The sequence below is a fragment of the Berghia stephanieae genome, chromosome 4 (assembly GCF_034508935.2).
Source record: "Berghia stephanieae isolate SIO BIC M18660-M18661 chromosome 4, UCSD_Bste_1.3, whole genome shotgun sequence".
NCBI lineage: Eukaryota > Metazoa > Mollusca > Gastropoda > Nudibranchia > Aeolidiidae > Berghia > Berghia stephanieae.
In genome coordinates, this window is record NC_088363.1 from 78,856,912 (window position 1) to 78,874,651 (window position 17,740).

The following is a 17,740-nucleotide window of genomic DNA, read 5'->3' on the forward strand; positions in this document are numbered from 1 at the left end:
GCGTGGCGAAAGCATTTTGCAATGGTCTCCATCTTGACATCGTTCCATGCAGAAGCAGAGGTGTACATTGCATCCAACACACTCATTTTTAAGTAGCTGTCGGCACTCCCATCCTTGTCCATGGTGGCAATAAGTCGTTTTAGTACCCTCTTTCTGTAGAGTACTTTAAACGATTGGATAATCCCCTGGTCACAGGGTTGTAGTACACTTGTGGTGTTTGGCGGCAGGAAAAAACAGTTGGATGGCCTTCAAATCAGTCATATGTGGGTGCGCAGAGCAGTTATCCACAATGAGTGCGACGCTTCTTCCTTGCAGAACAAACTTTCTATCTAGCTTCCGCACCCATTGCTCGAAGATCGTACTTGTCATCCACGCCTTTCTGTTGAATTTGTACTCTGTTGGAAGAGCTTTAATGTTTTTGAAACACCGCTGCTTCTCGAACCTCCCTATTGTGAGGAGTGGCAACTTCTCCGTCCCATTCATGTTGGCAGCGATTAACAGTGTGATTCTCTCCTTTGGAATCTTGTTGCCGCTGCACACCTCTCCCTGTCTCGCAAGCGTGCGGTTTGGCAGGCACTTGTAGAACAGCCCAGTTTCGTCCGCGTTGAAGATTTCACCGGGCTGGTATTTCCTCAGGATTTCTTGCAGCTGACCTTTCCTCCAACTGTCAATAGTTTCGGTCGACACTGAAGCTGATTCGCCGCAAACAACTTTCATTGAAATGGCGTGTCTGGCCTTGAAGCGATTCAACCAACCAATGCTCATGTCAAAGTTCTGGTGTCCTAGGGTTTTTGCAAGTTCATTGCCTTTTTCCATTAAGATGGGGCCTGAAATCGGGACACTGAGGCTCCTAGCCTGGTTGAACCATAACAACAAACTGCGGTCGACGTCTTCAAAATCGGGCTTTCTTATTTTCTTCCTTTCCTGCTGGAATCGTCCACTGGTATACGCCGCCATGATGGTTTCTCTATCTTTCAAGATGGTGTGTAAGGTACTTGAAGCGATGTCATGCGACTGACAAATTTCTGCTTTTGTTCGGATCTTTTTATCGACCTCTTCAATCAACATAGCTTTGGTCTCAAGAGTTAAACATTTACATTTCTTGATAAATGATTTAGAGTTAGAGGCCATTATAAAGGTGCATTGAACAAGGATATGTCTTGACTGGTACTGATGATAATTAAATTAAAACTGACTAGCGCTAGCGATGTTGACTGCTCGGCGTTGGCAATAAGAAAGAAAGGGACTCGCAAATTGCGTTCTCCCCTACCCAAGGCATCGTATAACACCACCATGTCGCCCCCATCCCATTACGTCGTGAGTTGTTCCGCTCGCTTGTACATCTCGTGCCCTCCACTCGCATTCATTCGGTCCATTGTAAGGTTACAGTCTCCCCCCTCCCGCCTACAACTCATCCCCCATCGTAATCAAAGAAGTGAGAGCCATTGTACTGGTGTGTAAGTGATTACATCTAGTCATCTTGCCTAACATCAGACTCTTGTAAACGATGCCTAACAGCAAACACTGCTAGCGTATTTCATGCGATGCGCCTACCTTATCTCTCTACCCCTCCAACTCCCCCTCCCCTCCTAACTCATTCCACGCAGTCTTCATTGTTTGTATGCACACTGAGGATATTCCATTCGCTATACACACCATCGACGCATTATGTCATTTCGTAACCGACCAGGTTTTATTCGCTTTTGCGTTGTACACAACAGCAGCAGTCAGCAGCACTATTCCGTTATAACCGACTCGCGTATTTGTCCGATTGCGTTATAGCGATACTTTTTTTTACAAAGATAAAGAAGAAAAAAACCCGGGGTTTTAGAAAGATGACGTTACAACAGACTTCTCGTTATTCCAGGACTCGTTATAAATGGACTCCACTGTAGTGATATTGGACTTTTAGGTGGTCTTAGGCTAGCTGCATAATATCAGCCTGTATCACCCTATTTATTTTCATGCGGCTTTTTGACCTTGTTCTAGAATCATCATCATCATCATCATCATCATCATCATCATCATCATCATCATCATCATCATCATCATCATCATCATCATTCTGTAGTAGCCCAAGTTGTCTGAGGATCGATCCACAGTTTACAGATTATTTTCTTTTTTTTACTTCACACATTTGTACATGAAAATAGTGGATATACACATAAGAACATACAGGAAATATTTAGAAACAGGGATTTTTAGTTATTACTGATGCACTGTTGAATCACTCGTGTGAATGATGAATGTCTTGTGGGTGCTTATTTCTCTGATGTCATTGGGGAGGTTATTCCAAATTTTAATTGTAGAGGGAAAGATTGAATTCATGTTTGATTTGGTTCTTGCATATGATGGAATTATTTTGTTTTGTTAGATAATTTTCATCAGGACTTTGCTGGATAATTTGCTCATGAAATATACTTCTGTTTCTCATTTGAACGGTTTTTCCCTTTCTCCTTGTCTTAGGTGCATGCAAGTGCAGATCTATTACATTTTATGCTTCATCACGTTCATTTTTATTGGTGTCGAACTCGCCTTAACGTGTCGCTAGTGCTATAAAATTCCCATTTTTAATTCCCATTAAAACTTTTATATTTGATCTATCAAAGGTCTTGGAAAATGGGGGTGTATTTAAAGATAGTGCCAGTATCGGTACAAGAGATTTTATGCTAGGATTTTCGAGTTTTTAGGAGCAAGGACAAATGACATCCATACTTCCACAAATTCCTTGAATGTAGAGTTGCATTTGGTGAAATATCCCACAAGCACCACCAAAAAGAAACAACAAAAAAACCCCCAACAAATTTCTCGTCTCCAGGTGGATTAAAAACAGCTGAATCAACACAATTCATGAGCAGGCAAAACAGATTGGAACAGTCTCAAACCATGGCAGCCAAGTCATATAATCAAAGAGGGACAGCTGAAAACAGTGTCCATAGAATGGTTTACACCTCTGAAAAGCAGATAATTCGAAGTGACTCACAAAGGCTCAGTTATAAGTTTGATCACAACTACCAGAGATTCTGTTGCCCGTTCTGCCCTAAAATGTACACAACGCCGGGCAGTGTGTCAATACATGTTAAAGTCAAACACGAAAGATCGTTTCCATTTGTTTGTCAAGTTTGTGGTAAAGGTTTTAGATCTAGGCCTCACATGGTTGGTCACATGACTGTCCATGGAACTCCAAAGCAGTTCCAATGTTCTGAATGTGGGCAAAAGTATGCCCATAAGACCTCTCTTACAAGCCACCTAAAAGCGGCCCATGACATTTATGATGCAGATGGGGGATTGTCATAGTAGGTTGAACAATTTCTGTAAAGTTGTGATTTACCTGAGTTGATTGTTAAGAAGCATTTAAAAATTACTAACCCAATCTGGTCTCTTTTATCACCACTTTCCCAGTCTACGTCTATTTCACAATTCTTAACTTCTTGCCCTGATTAGATCATCTTTTTTTTCTCTTTAAAAACAAAAAACAAAACAGAATTCAACAGTGCTTGCAATGCTCTTAGGTCTGGGTGGAGTCTTTTGTCCTCCCATAGTCAGTGGTGGGCAGGGAGGTGCTTACTGTGTCTTCTATCCCCCTATATCTGTTTTCCAACCTCTGGGTGGAGATCCTGACCTCCCATAGTGGGCAGGGAGGTACTTATTGTGTCTTCTATCCCCTTCTATTTTCCAACTTGCATTCTGTCTTTGTCTTGGAATGAGATTGCTTGGTTTTGTCCTGGCCCTGGCGGGGGTCCTGGCTGGGAGGGAAACAGTTGGGAGATGATATTTTTTCCCTTGTAAATTATCTCTCTGTTATGTATTATTATATTTGTTATAATTTATAATGTAAGCATTTGAGTGAATTCCTCTTAGTGGGGGCCGTGCTTGTGTCCAGATGAGACTTATTGGTGATGTCAAAGTACATTGATGGTATGCTCTTGGAATCTACATCTGATCCCTATTTGTTCCCAGTTCCCCTATGTCTTACTTTTTCTTGGGTGCTTTATTTGTAATTTTAGAACTTTTTACTATCCCATTTTCTTCCTTTTTACTGGCGCTGATATAACCTAAATGTGTTGCAAGCGCTGTAAAACCCTTAAAAACAAAACAATTTTCCAACCTGCTTTCTGTCTTTGTCTTAGAATGAGATGACTTGGTATTATCCTGGCCCTTGCTGGATATCCAACTGAGAGGGAAACATTCAAATGTATAGTTAGTTTTGGAAAATCATCTCTGTTATGCACTGTATTATGTTTTGTTTACATATTATTTATGATTTGTAAACATTTTAGTGTATTCCTCTTAGTGGGGAGCTGTGCTTGTGTCTAGATGGTTCCGAACCTCCCATAGTGGGCAGGGGGGCACTTACAGGTCTTCTATCCCCCTATATCTGTTTTCCAATTGCTTTCTGTCTTTGTCTTGGAATGAGATTACTTAGTTTTGTCTTGACCCTGACTGGAGTCCTTGACTGGGAGGGAAACACTCAAATGTATTGTTTTAATTTTGGGAGATGATATTTTTACCCTTGTAAATCATCTCTCTGTTATTAGTATTTTTTTAAATTTTTAACATATGATTTGTAAACATTTGAGTGTATTCCTCTTAGTGGGATCTTGTGCTGGTGTCTGGGTGATCTCAAACTAAGTACTTTGATTGTGTGCTGTTGGAATCTACATCTGTTTCCTATTTGAACAAATTCCCCTTTGTCTTACCTTTTCTTGAATGCTTTAATTGTAATTCTTCCTTTTTACTGGTGCTGATATGACCTTTATGTTTTGAAAGTGCCGTAAAACCCTTAAAAACAAAACAAAATAGAATGGTTTTGTTCTGGCTCTTGCTGGGAGGGAAACAGTATAGTTTTGTTAAGATATTTTCTCCCTTGTAAGGCATGTCTCTGTTATTTTTTTTTTTTAAAGTTTGATTTGTAAACATTTGATTGTATTCCACTTAGTGGGATCCTGTATTTGTTTCTTGATGAGACTTGAGGTGATCTAAACTAATTACACTGATAGTGTGCCCTTGGAATCCTCTTCTGTTCCCTATTTGAACCAGTCTCCTTTGTCTTACTTTTTCTCGGGTGCTTTTGATTGTAAATCTATAATGTTTTTTTACTTTGCCATTTGCTTCTGTTTTAATGGTGCTGATATGGCCTAAAAGTGTTGCAAGCACCTTAAAACCCTTAAAAACAAACTATACTTTGTCCGTAACATCACCGGATAAAACAATGTATTAATGCAAACATAGTATACTCATCATTTTGATCAACAGAATTATTTGATTTGTGTTTTGAAGAAAAATGGACATCACAATGCAGAGTTTGCATTAATTACAAAACCAATTTGAAATGTATATTTAATGATAATATATTATTAGTTGGAATAGTTTTTCTTCTCTCTCTCTCTCTCTCTCTCTCTCTCTCTCTCTCTCTCTCTCTCTCTCTCTCTCTCTCTTTCTCTCTCCATATAAGTGAGTGTGACCCAAGGGTGTAGCGGGAGGGGGGGGGGGGGGGGGGGGTGATGGTGTTCTTTACTTGTGGGTCAAGGAGATCAATTCATTATCTCGTGTATACTCTATTATATCCTTCCACATAACTTTTAGTCGTGAAACAATGGTTTATCATACTGGTATTATTTGTTTCAGATCTGGGAAAATCAAGGGAGAACCAAAAGTGGCATCAATCATCCTCTATGTCAGAAATGAGTTGTACTTATGGTGCAGACAAATTTCAAATGGCCACTCAAGCAGATTATCCGCATTTTGAATGTACCATTGATCCCAGCAGGCCGTTTTGTACCCTCTGTAATATACGTATTTGTCCAACAAAAAAAGATCATCAAAAGCACATTAATTTTTATCATCGTGACGCAAATCCACTTCCTTGGGTGTGCTCTCAATGTCAGATGGGATTTTTTTCAAAAATTGGTCTCAATGAACATGTGTTGAAGCACCAGGGAGCACTGTTTGAATGTCGCGTTTGTGGCATTAAGTTTACAATTAAAAAGGTGTTGAAGAAACACATGCAAATCAAACACAAAGTGAATGAATGTCCAAGTTGTAAAGAAATATACTCAGTTGATAGTCGGAATCCACATATTTGTAGATGGCAATGATGATTTCTTCTGATATCTTCAAACATTACAAGCAGATTATTCGCAGATGTCAGATACTGAAATGAGGTGTTTTATGAACATAAATTTCAGTATTTTTTTGTGGTGGGTAGAATTTCTGTTTGGGTGGAGAAACTTTGGTTGCCTCTGGGCCTCTGGATTCTGCATTGGTGCCCAGCCTTGCTGTTTTTTCTATTCCCTTAAATCATTTATCCTTTCCGTGCAGCTTTGTGTTTTTGTTCTGGAAAAGGACCATTACGTTTCTCATATGCCCTGCTTGGAGTCTTTTGCTAAGAGGGAACAGATAGATCTATCTTTTTGTGGGATATTATTTTTAAAACATTTGTAAAGCATCTCTCCATCGTTCAGATTTTACTATAAAAATGCTTATTTTGTATCCATCTCAGTGTATCTTTCTTGCGAAGTTCCTTTAATGCTGTCAATATGGAACTTTTAGATGATTTCATACTAGCTACAAAGGGTATTTTGTTCTTAGATCTATTTTTGATCTGTGATGAAGTCTTCTTTGTCTTTAGCTTTTCTTTGGTAGGTACTTATTTAGATTGTAATCTTTTTCTTTTGGCTACTGATATCTTCCCTTTTCACTGGCCCTGAATTGACCTAAAACTGAAAGAGCTGTATAATTGCAAAACAAATATCAGCATTTTTGCTTTACTATATTATCACAAACTTTGGAATGCTTGAATTACTTGTAGTTTACAGATTTTTGAAAAATTGATGCAGGCCTACCTCAATATATTAAAACTCTTGACTGGGTTTTAAAAATTCTACCCCCCCTCCCCCCCCCCCCCCCTCCCTTAAAAAAATTTTTTTCTCTCTCTTTTAATGATGATAAACTCTCATCCTAATCTAAGGAAGTCCTTATCGAGATTGTAAAGGCTTTAAAATTCTACGTGGATCCATTCTTGAGATTTTGAGTGTTTATGACATGCAATTTTTGTACCACTCTGAAATCATGATTATAAAAATCTCCACTGGGTGGGGTTCCTGACCTCCCATAGTGGGCAGAGAGGTACTTACTGTGTCTTCTATTCCTCTATATCTGTTTTCCATCTTGCTTTCTGTCTTTGTCTTGGAATGAGATTACTTGATTTTGTCCTGGCCCTGGCCAGATACCCTGGCTGTGAGGGAAACAGTCAATTATATAGTTAGAATTTTGGGATATGATTTTTTCCCCCTTGTAAATCATCTCTCTGTTATGCACTGTATTATTTTTGTTTACATGTTATAAATATGATTTGTAAATATTTCAGTGTATTCCTCTTAAAGGGGACCTTTGCTCGTGTCTGAATGAGACTTTAGGTGATCTCAAACTAAGTACTTTGATAGTGTGCTTTTGGAATCTACATCTGTTTCCTATTTGAACCAATTCCCCTTTGTCTTACCTTTTCTTGAGTGCTCTGTCATTCTAGAACTTTTGACTATCCCATTTTTTCCCTTTTTACTGGCGCTGATATGACCTTAATGTGTTACAAGCGCCGTAAAACCCCTAAAACAAACAAACAAACAAAAATCTCCACTACAATAATACTGTGTTTATATAATTATAATTTATTCCACATAATCTGATACGAATATCCCATTGTTTGTGACATGTGAAATCCTTGCTAATGTTTTATGCATTTATTTCCTCACATTTTGCATTGCGAAAAGTCGTTAATTGGGAAATTTTATTTTTTTACTCTGTTGGATACAAGTTTTGAATAAATTTTCAAAATAAAATTGTGATTGTTTGTGTTTCTCATTGAAAGTTAGTTTTTCTTTTTTTATTTCTTTATTTTCTTTCTCTATTTCTTTCTCTAATACTCTATTTGCGAAATTATATTTTATTCTATTGGTTCAAATTTTTGAATAAATTTTCAAAATCAAATGTGATTTGTTTGTGGTTCTCAGTGAAAGTTAATATTTTCTTTGCTTTTTTTTTTCGTTTGTTGTTCTCAATTTCTGTTATTTATTTATTTAATTTTGACACAGAGAATGTATTAAAGTCCATTGAATGTGTCACTTTCATAACTACTTATTACTGTGAAACTTTGGTTGGCTTTTTTTGTGAGCAATAATTTGGGCATCAATTGTATCGAGATAAATCGAGGAAAATTAAAGTTACAATGCTCTTGGTACCATACAAAATGTTACATATGGGTGGTCCATGAATTTAGTCATTTGATATAACCCCCCTCTCTCTCTCACACACACACATACATACACCATGGTGGGAAGAGAGGTCGCTTGCTGTACCTTCTATCTCTTAGTCCCCATATCTGTTTTTCTTTTCCATATTGCTCTCTGTCTTTGTTCTGGATTGAGATTGCTCTGTTTTTTTTCCGACCATGGCACAAACCCTGAGTGGGAGACTGTCAAATATATAGAGTACCTTTATTTTGTTGTTGGAGAGATGATGTTTTTTCCCCCTTATAAATCATCTCTCTGTTATGTACTATTGTGGTTAGCGTGATCCTTTGCTTGTGCCTGGATGGGACTCTTTAGGTCATGTTGATTGCTCGTGAAATTTTCTGTTCTCTATTTGTACCCCTTTGTCTTGTATTTCCTTTGTTAGGTTCACTTCAGATCCACAAGTTTTCCTCTGTCATTTTCCTTTTTACTGGTGCTGAAATGAACTTATACATAGTCTAGCAGTCAAAATTATTCCGTGCATTCCATGTAAAATTTTTGCCAATGAGCACATATTTACTGGCAAATCTAAAGATTATAAAACTGTATTTTTACAGATTGATAAACAAGTAACTTAAAAACCATAAATAAAAAAACAAATTAAGGGTAATTCTATATTACCCGTTGACTCAACTGAGTATTTATCAAATCTGCTAGGGCATAAGGATTGGCCATTTGATTTTGGGAATCATTGTCTGGTCGCCCTGTTGCCAGATTCATTTGTGGGCTCCGACCAACTTTATTACTGAACCAATATTGATTGTTGATAGCTGAAAAGATTCATCTAGATCTACTTGTATGTCAATTTCCACAATACAGTAGTATAATAGTAGCTGAGTGCCTGCTCGTAGCAGCCTTTAGTTCCCCGCAAATATTGCACATTTTCTATTAGTACAGCTGGGTTAGTCTTTTGTCCTCCCATGGTGGGCAGGAGGCACTTGCTGTGTCTTCTATATCTCTATATGTTTTTTTGTTGTTTTTTTTAAATTTTGGGTTGCTTTCTGTCTTTGTCTTGGAATGGGATTACTTGGTTTTGTCCTGGCCCTGAGGTTCTTGCCTGAGATGGCAACAATCAAATAATATTGCCAGTTTTAGAAGGTGATTCTTTTCCTCTAAATAATTGCTCTGTTATGTACTGATCGTTATATTGTTGTTTTTAATATATCATTATACTTGTTAGGCATACTTTTTACTCTAGCAAAATATCTGTCACTGCCTCTAGCTAGATACTCATTCAAAGCTAAGTGGAGTGAGATAAAATGTGTAAAATGCCTTCATCCCCTTAAAAAAAAAAATCACAGGGCAAAGTTTTCAGATTATTTTCACTTATCTACAACAATTCTTTCTTTTATTCTTGCCCATCCGATTACATGTATTTCTGCCTACTCTAATTTCTGCATTGCCGACAAAACATGTCAATGAGTCATCTTTAGAAACAATTTAGCCCATTCTTGTTATGGGTGGGGATCCTGACCTCCCATAGTGGGCAGGGAGGTACATACTGTCCTTCTATCCCTTATATCTGTTTTCCAACATGCTTTCTGTCTTTGTCTTGGAATGAGATTACTTGATTTTGTCCTGGCACTGGCCGGAATCCTGGCTGGGAGGGAAACAGTCAAATGCATAGTTATTGTTTTGGGAGATGATATTTTTTTCCTTGTAAATCATCTCTCTGTTATGTATTATTATTTTTATTTTGAATTTATAATGTAAGCATTTGAGTGTATTCCTCTTTGTTTGGTTTTGTGCTTGTGTCTGGATGAGACTTATAGGTGATTTCAAATTAAGTACATTGGTGGTATGCTCTTGGAATCTACATCTGATCACTATTTGTTCTCAGTTCCCCTTTGTCTTACTTTTTCTTGGGTGCTTTAATTGTGATTCTAGAACTTTTTACTATCCCATTTTCTTCCTTTTTACTGGCGCTGATATAACCTAAATGTGTTGCAAGCGCCGTAAAACTCTTAAAAACAAAAACAAACCATTCTTGTTATGACAAGAGTAAGAGTCTTTGCTTTTGAAATCATGAAAATGAATAATGGTGGGCTTTAATTACTTGCTAAAATTAATTTTATTCCATTGCTGAGTGCAATAGAGGGGACCCTTTCTGTTAATCCTACTTTTGACTTATTGATGTTAAAAAAATAAATATTTTTAAGTTCTTTTAGTTAACGAAAATGATTAAAATTAATTGAATTAGTTTACTTATACGGCAAAGCAGACAAGGCAGGTTTCCTCAGAATGCAACACAAACACATTATCATGTCTCCAATCCTGTTTTCTTCGTTCCAATGCAGATACACAACGGTATGGGAGTGTTTCCAATATTCGCGTTTCATCTGATACTCACCACCCATCAGTAACATGCAGCAACTTATCATTTACAACAGACTCCAACTTCTCAACACATGCTTCTGCAGGCATCTCAAGTACCTCTTTTCCAAGCAAATGTGAATTTTGCTCGACTGTCCTTATTACCAGAGCAATGTACAGAGATCACCTTGCAGCATTCCATCGCCAAATAATGCCTTATCACTGTCACTTGTGCGACAAAGTGTTTTTTACAACATCAGGCTTGAGGAATCACATTAAAGATCATGGCGGAAGACACTTTACATGCCATATCTGTTACATGAAATTCAAACGGAATTACCATCTTAAGAGGCATTTGAAGAGGAATCACAATGAGAATGATTGAAGATGAAATTTAACATTTCGTTTGGTGCATATGTACGAGGAGTGTTGTGTAATGGATAATGTCAAAATTTAATAGGTGACATTTGAAAGCGTTGGTCAAATCTTAGTAATCTAATCATACAATGTGCTCGAAAAATGAATGCGACACCTTACGCAAATTGTAATGGTGTATTTGATTGATTAGGACTAAGATTGGTGGTACAAATTTTATGTTTTTAGTGATCTGCCTTATTTTTGAGAATCTGGTTTTCATTCAAATATCCTTTGAGACAGATAGAACAATCAGAAAGAAATTGGCCCCCAAAAAACAATACATTAATACCAAATACTTTCCTTCATTATTCCATGCAGATAATGAAAAGTGGGATGGAAATGTGTCATCATCAGGCTTTGCCTTTAGTCACCCCTCACCATCTACTTCATCTGGATTTATTGGGATCAATAATACTAAAGTTGGTCATTCTGATTTTCTCAGTTGTATGTTCTGTCACAAACTACAGCCAAATCGGAAAGCATATTATCTCCATCTTACACAATTTCATAGAGAGTGTGCCCCATTTCGTTGTGAACTCTGTTTCAATGTGTTTTTTAACAAGGCCAGCTTCAAAAAACATGTAAAAGGTCACCAAGGGCGTAATTTTACCTGTGAAATTTGTCACTTGAAGTTCAATCGGAAATTCAACCTAGATAGACATTTCAAGAGAATACATGAAATGTATCTTACTGACAATTTTTGACTCCTATCAAAATGAAGGGTACCTATTATTAATGTGAGAATTTTAACATTTTGTTTCATTCGGAAAGGAAGTGTCCTACTCATTAGGATTGTTATTAATAATTTTAAGTGAAACTCTTAATAATTGGAAATGAGAAAATAAACACCCTGTACTAATTTATTGTTATTGTTGTTGTTATTATTATTATTATTATTATTATTATTATTATTATTATTATTATTATTATTATTATTATTATTATTATTATTATTAATATTATTGTTATTATTATTGTTATTATTATTATTATTATTTATTATTATTATTATTATTATTATTATTATTATTATTATTATTATTATTATTATTATTATTATTATTATTATTGTTTGCTGTGGATTTTGTTGATGCAATGAAATAAATGCATTTTTTTTTTTTACGTAAATGAAATTATATTTCATTAGTGTCTCCATAACTTGATCTACAATTGTAACATTTAATTTTCTTAAAATTGTAACATTTATTTATGTCTTGTAAAGAGCCACTGAACACGCGTCAGCGAGAGTGGTGCTCTCAAAATTTTATCCATTATTATTATTATACATATTATATCAAAAAGATGCTTGTCTTTTTTGTTTTTATTCCCCTTTATATTGCAACAGATGCTACTAACTATACTCAAATTGTTAAGAATTTGCCAATTAACCTGCAGTGGAGGTCACTTCTGCCGTTTTATTGAAGAACGCAGTATGTGCTGATTGGTCTACATTGCATGTACTGTGTTTTTAAAAACAGCGGCAGACTTGGTGCATCTTCTATCTCCCTATATCTGTTTTTTGAGTTGCTTTCTGCCTTTGTTTTGGAATGGGATTACTTGGTTTTGTCGTGACTTATGTCAAGTCCTTGTCCGGGAGAGAAACAGTCACATGTATAGTATTAGTTTTGGGAGAGGATATTTTTTTCATTATAAATCATCTCCCTGTTGGGGATTGTTATGTTTTTTGTTCTGAATATATTAATAGTTTGTAAACATTTGAGTGTATTCCTCTTAGTGGGGACCTGAGCTTGTGTCGGGATGAGACTTTTAGATGATCTCAAACTAAGTGCACTGATAGCCTTCTTTTGGAATCTACATCTTTTCACTATTTGAACTATTCTCCCTTTTCTTACTTTTTCTCGCATGCCTTCAATTGTAAATTTATAACTTTTTTTTTGACCTATCCCATTTTCTTCCTTTTTACTGGTGCTGAAATGACCTAAATGTGTTTCACGCGCCATATAAACCCTTGAAAACAAAGAAGAAATACAGCTTTGTTATAATAATAATAATAATAATAATAATAATAATAATAATAATAATAATAATAATAATAATAATAATCTTTATTGTCCAAATTAAAGGCAATTCATGTGAGGTAAACATGTCATCTATTTCTCTACATCATTTGTCCTTTCCATGCAGCCTTTTGTCTTTGCTCATTTGTGACATATTGTCTCTTAACAATATTATGTTGAGAAAAACGTAATAAAATTTGAGCTAGATTGAATGCCTTTATCGAGGAGAGTATGTTTTGTCTCTTAAACCTCGAACAACTTAAATTTCCCTATTCTGATCATTTAACTTGATTTTCATTATCTTGTTGATTCTGACACTTTACAATATTACCACAGTATGTCACATTATCTTTCACTGGGTGGGGTTCCAGACCTCCCAAAGTGGGCAGGGAGATGAGATTAACGGTTTTTTTTGTTTTTTTTTTTAACATATGATTTATAAACATTTGATTGTGTTCCTCGCTAGTGTCAGGATGAGACTTTAAAGTGATCTCAAACCATGTATGATGATAGTATGCTCTTGAATCTACATCTGTTCCCTATTTTTCCTTTGTCTTACTCTTCCTGTATGCTTTTAATTGTAAATCTATAACCTTTTTACTGTCCCATTTTCTTCCTTTTTACTGGTGATGAAATGACCTAAATTGTTCGCAAACACCGTAAAACCCTTCAAAACAAAACAAAACAAAAAACAAACCCCAAAGAAATAATCTTTCACTTGGAGAAAGTAAATGTCAACATATTTTTTTTTTTCTTTTAAAATCATCTCCCGTTATAAATTGTCATTTTTATGGGTTATTTCGTATAATATTTCACGTGTGAATTTTGGTGGAGCTCATTTGGTAGTATCATTCTTGAAATTTTAGGTGGTTTCAGACTACCTACAGATATACATAATACTTTTCGGTCTTATAAGTTTTTAACATTTTTATTTATTTTTTATTTTTTTGTTTGCTTGATTTAAATCTTTTGACCATTCTATTACTTTCCATTTTAACCTTTATTTGGTGCTAGATTACCCGATGAATTGCAAACACCTGTAAAAACAAAAACTAACAATCATTTTTAATTCTATGAGTGTGTAGACTTAAAATCTGTCCATTCGTTTTCTTAACTTACATTGTGTAGGCATATTGAGTGTAATTTACGAAAACGTCAATGCCGACAAATGTCTGCTCTTTACAGAAATAGTTAAAGATTTACCAATTAATTTCATATTTTGGTATTTGTATGCAAAAGGCATAAAGTTCTGTGGTCCATTAACCACTATTCCAGCATTTTATAGATAAGTTGCTATTTCTCATTCATCCAAAATTTTTTGTCAAGTCATCAATCCTGTTTTCTCCATGCAGATGAAAGGCAATTTGGAAAACCATTTCTTGCAAGCCAGTCTGTCTTTGCTACTAGTAATTTTCCTGAGAGTCTTGTTGCTTCTTCGTCTTTGACCCACAACCTGCATCAATCTGAAAACTTCCAAGGCATGAAGGGTGACCACCAGTTGCCTTTCACATGTGAATTCTGCATGGAAAATTTCTTGTCAAAGTCAGTTTATCAGAAACATCTTGCTATATCGCATCGGCAACAGGCACCATGGCACTGTGATTTGTGTGACAAAGTGTTCTTCCTTGAGACTAGCTTTAAAAGTCATGTGGCTGACCATAGAGGCAGGAAGTTTATTTGTCATGTGTGTGACCAGAAGTTTAAAAGAAATTACCACCTTACGAGACATGTCAAAATGATACACCGCCTAGTGCCTTGTCCCTACTGTATGAATTGTTTCAACTCTGCAGTGGAATTCAATCAACATGTTTTGCATTGCAACAAAGTGAAAAACAAATGATGGCTGTCTGAATTTAATAATAGAGGCAAGATCAGTGCATATATGACTATAATGAATTGTAATGAATTATGAGTAACATCCCTTTGACTTTGGGTGTCAACTTACTGGACTATTTTCGTTCAATTTGATTATGATATTGCATCGTGTATTATGGTCTTTTTTTTTTTTTTTAAAACTCTGTATGCATTGAAGTTTTTTTTTAGAATTTTAAACCTTACTGGAACCTGCACATTGTGAAGTTCATTTTCAATCAAATTAGGACAGGAGACACAAAAGTAAAGAATAGAAAATATATTATTGTCTCATAACTGGGACAGAGGAAAAACAATGCCGTCATTTCCTTCTGTCTTTGTCTGAAATTGATTTGTCTGGGTGGGGATCCTGACCTCCCATAGCGGGCAGGGAGGTACATACTGTCTTCTATCCCCTTATATCTGTTTTCCAACATGCTTTCTGTCTTTGTCTCGGAATGAGATTACTTGGTTTTGTCCTGGCCCTGGCCGTAGTCCCAGCCCTGGCCGTAGTCCTAGCTGGGAGGGAAACAGTCAAATGCATAGTTATTGTTTTGGGAGATGATATTTTTGTCCTTGTTATGTATTATTATATGTTATTTTGAATGTATAATGTAAGCATTTGAGTGTCTTCCTTTTTGTTGGATGGTTTGCTCTTGGATTCTTCATCTGATCCCTATTTGTTCCCAGTTCCCCTTTGTTTTACTTTCTCTTGGGTGCTTTAATTGTAATTCTAGAATTTGTCTATCCCATTTTCTTCCTTTTTACTGGAGCTTATATAACCTAAATGTGTTGGAATCGTCGTAAAATCCTTAGAAACAAACAAAACTCCAATGGCATCTTTGATGAAAGGCGTTTAATTTTTTAAAAATCGATTGGTAACATCTGTATTATATTTGGCAATGTAGGGAGATGATGAGTGAATGATCAATACCTTCTTCTGAGGCTTAGGTTACATTTTTCAGTTTTCCAAAGGCTGATTCTGGCTTTCATCTAGTCTTGTCTTTTTCTTGTACTACTATCATTGCTTATTTCGTAATTGAAATAAATGAAATTGGTCCACACTTTCAAAGACTTATCTAATTTTATTTGAATGTCGTTGTATATAGTAGTGGACATGACTTCACATATTGTGCTGTTGAAACTAGAGCCCTCTTTTTATCCTTTTTTTTATTTTTTGGGCAATGTTGCGAACAACAAATGGGGTAACTTTCCCTCAGTATTTTGAGTACAGTGGAGTCTACATATGTAAAGTCAACACTCTTAAAGTCAACTTCTGTTTAAAGTCAACATCTCTTGTTGGTCAGTTCTTCAGTTAAGTGTGTACCATTGATAATAGATCAAGTCAACCTTGCTTCAGTCAACTAATCTTTCTGGTCCTGCAGTGTTGACTTTATCAGGTTTCCACTGTTCTTTCAGCCATGTTTCAGCCAAGGCTCGGTTTGTTTCCAAAGGAAGTAACTGCCATAAAACTAGATATACTCTTGACTTGTCCAAAGCTAAGGAGGTTTGTTAATTTAAATGTATAAGCATTTGAGTGTGTTCCTCTTAGTGGGATCTTGTGCTGGTGTATGGGTGAGACATTTAGGTGATCTCAAACTAAGTACACTGATAGTGTGCTCTTGGAATCTACATCTGTTCCCTATTTGAACCACTCCCCTTTGTCTTACATTTTTCCTCAAGTCCTTTTTTATTGTACATCTAGAATCTTTTCAATATCCAATTTTCTTTCTTATTACTGGCGTTGATATGACCTAAATGTGTTGCAAGCGCCGTAATAACCTTAACTTAAAAACAAAAACAAACAAACAAAGCAAAGGAGGTATGATTTCCCTTTGCTGCAATGATACCCTGTTTTACTGTATCTCATGTTAATTTTTGGTACAATCACTAGCCATTTATGTTTAAAATTTGAAAAATTGACATATCAGATAGCGGATGGAATTTGTATCATAATAATAATAGTGATTCATGGCATCTGAAAAAGCTTAACAAAAACCAGGCCATGCTTTATGCTCTTTACCGAGACCCGTATGACAAAAAGTTTATCTGGGTGGGGTTCCTGGCCTCCCATAGTGGGTGGGGAGGCACTTACTGTGTCCTCTGTCCCCCTATATCTGTTTTCCAACATGTTTTCTGTCTTTGTCTTGGAATGAGATTACTTGGTTTTGTCCTGGCTTTGGCCAGATACCCTGGCTAGGAGGGAAGGTCAAATGTATAGTTTTGGGAGATGATATTTTTTTCCTTGTAAATCATCTCACTGTTATGCATTTTATTCATTTTTTGGAGTTTTATATATATATATATATATATATATATATATAATAATTTGTAGACATTTGAGTGTATTCCTCTTAGTGGGGACCCGTGCTTGTATCTGGATGAGACTTTTAGGTGATTCTCAAACTAAGTAGTACACTGATAGTGTGCTATTGGAATCTACATCTGTTCCCTATTTGAACAAATTCCCCTTTGTCTTACCTTTTATTGGGTGCTTTAATTGTAATTCTAGAACTGTTTACTATCCCATTTTCTTCCTTTTACTGGCCGTGATATGACATTAATGTGTTGCAAGCGCCGTAAAACCCTTAAAAACAATTTTTAAAAATCAAACATAACTAGTTCATAACATAACTAGAAGTGTAAAAGTGTAGATAAACCACGCACATGCATACACATGTACACATATTTTTTACTGAAAGTCTCTCTCTCTCTCTCTCTCTCTCTCTCTCTCTCTCTCCCCCCCCCCCCCCTCTCTCTCTCTCTTCTCTCTCTCTCTCTCTCTCTCTCTCTCTCTCTCTCTCTCTCTCTCTCTCTCTCTCTCTTTCTCTCTCTCTCTCTCAATTGGATTAC

At 36.1% G+C, this 17,740-nt stretch overlaps 1 protein-coding gene across 20 annotated transcripts in view; it reads left to right on the forward strand.

Annotated features, from left to right (window-relative positions):
- The window catches only part of LOC144971330 (uncharacterized), an 87,805-nt gene that overhangs the window by 34,756 nt on the left and 35,309 nt on the right, over positions 1-17,740 (forward strand). Inside the window, exon 3 of one of the 20 annotated variants that reach the window (XM_078912028.1) lies at positions 5,629-7,860. The exons of 15 other annotated variants lie outside the window; for them this stretch is intronic. In XM_078912028.1, coding sequence (XP_078768154.1) covers positions 5,629-6,098 — 470 coding nt within the window. In that variant the 3' untranslated portion in view covers positions 6,099-7,860. Of the gene's footprint in view, positions 1-2,818; positions 7,861-10,585; positions 11,882-14,388; positions 17,617-17,740 lie in introns of those variants that run through there. 4 more of the 20 variants (XM_078912022.1, XM_078912037.1, XM_078912038.1 and 1 more) reach the window with 4 other exon arrangements.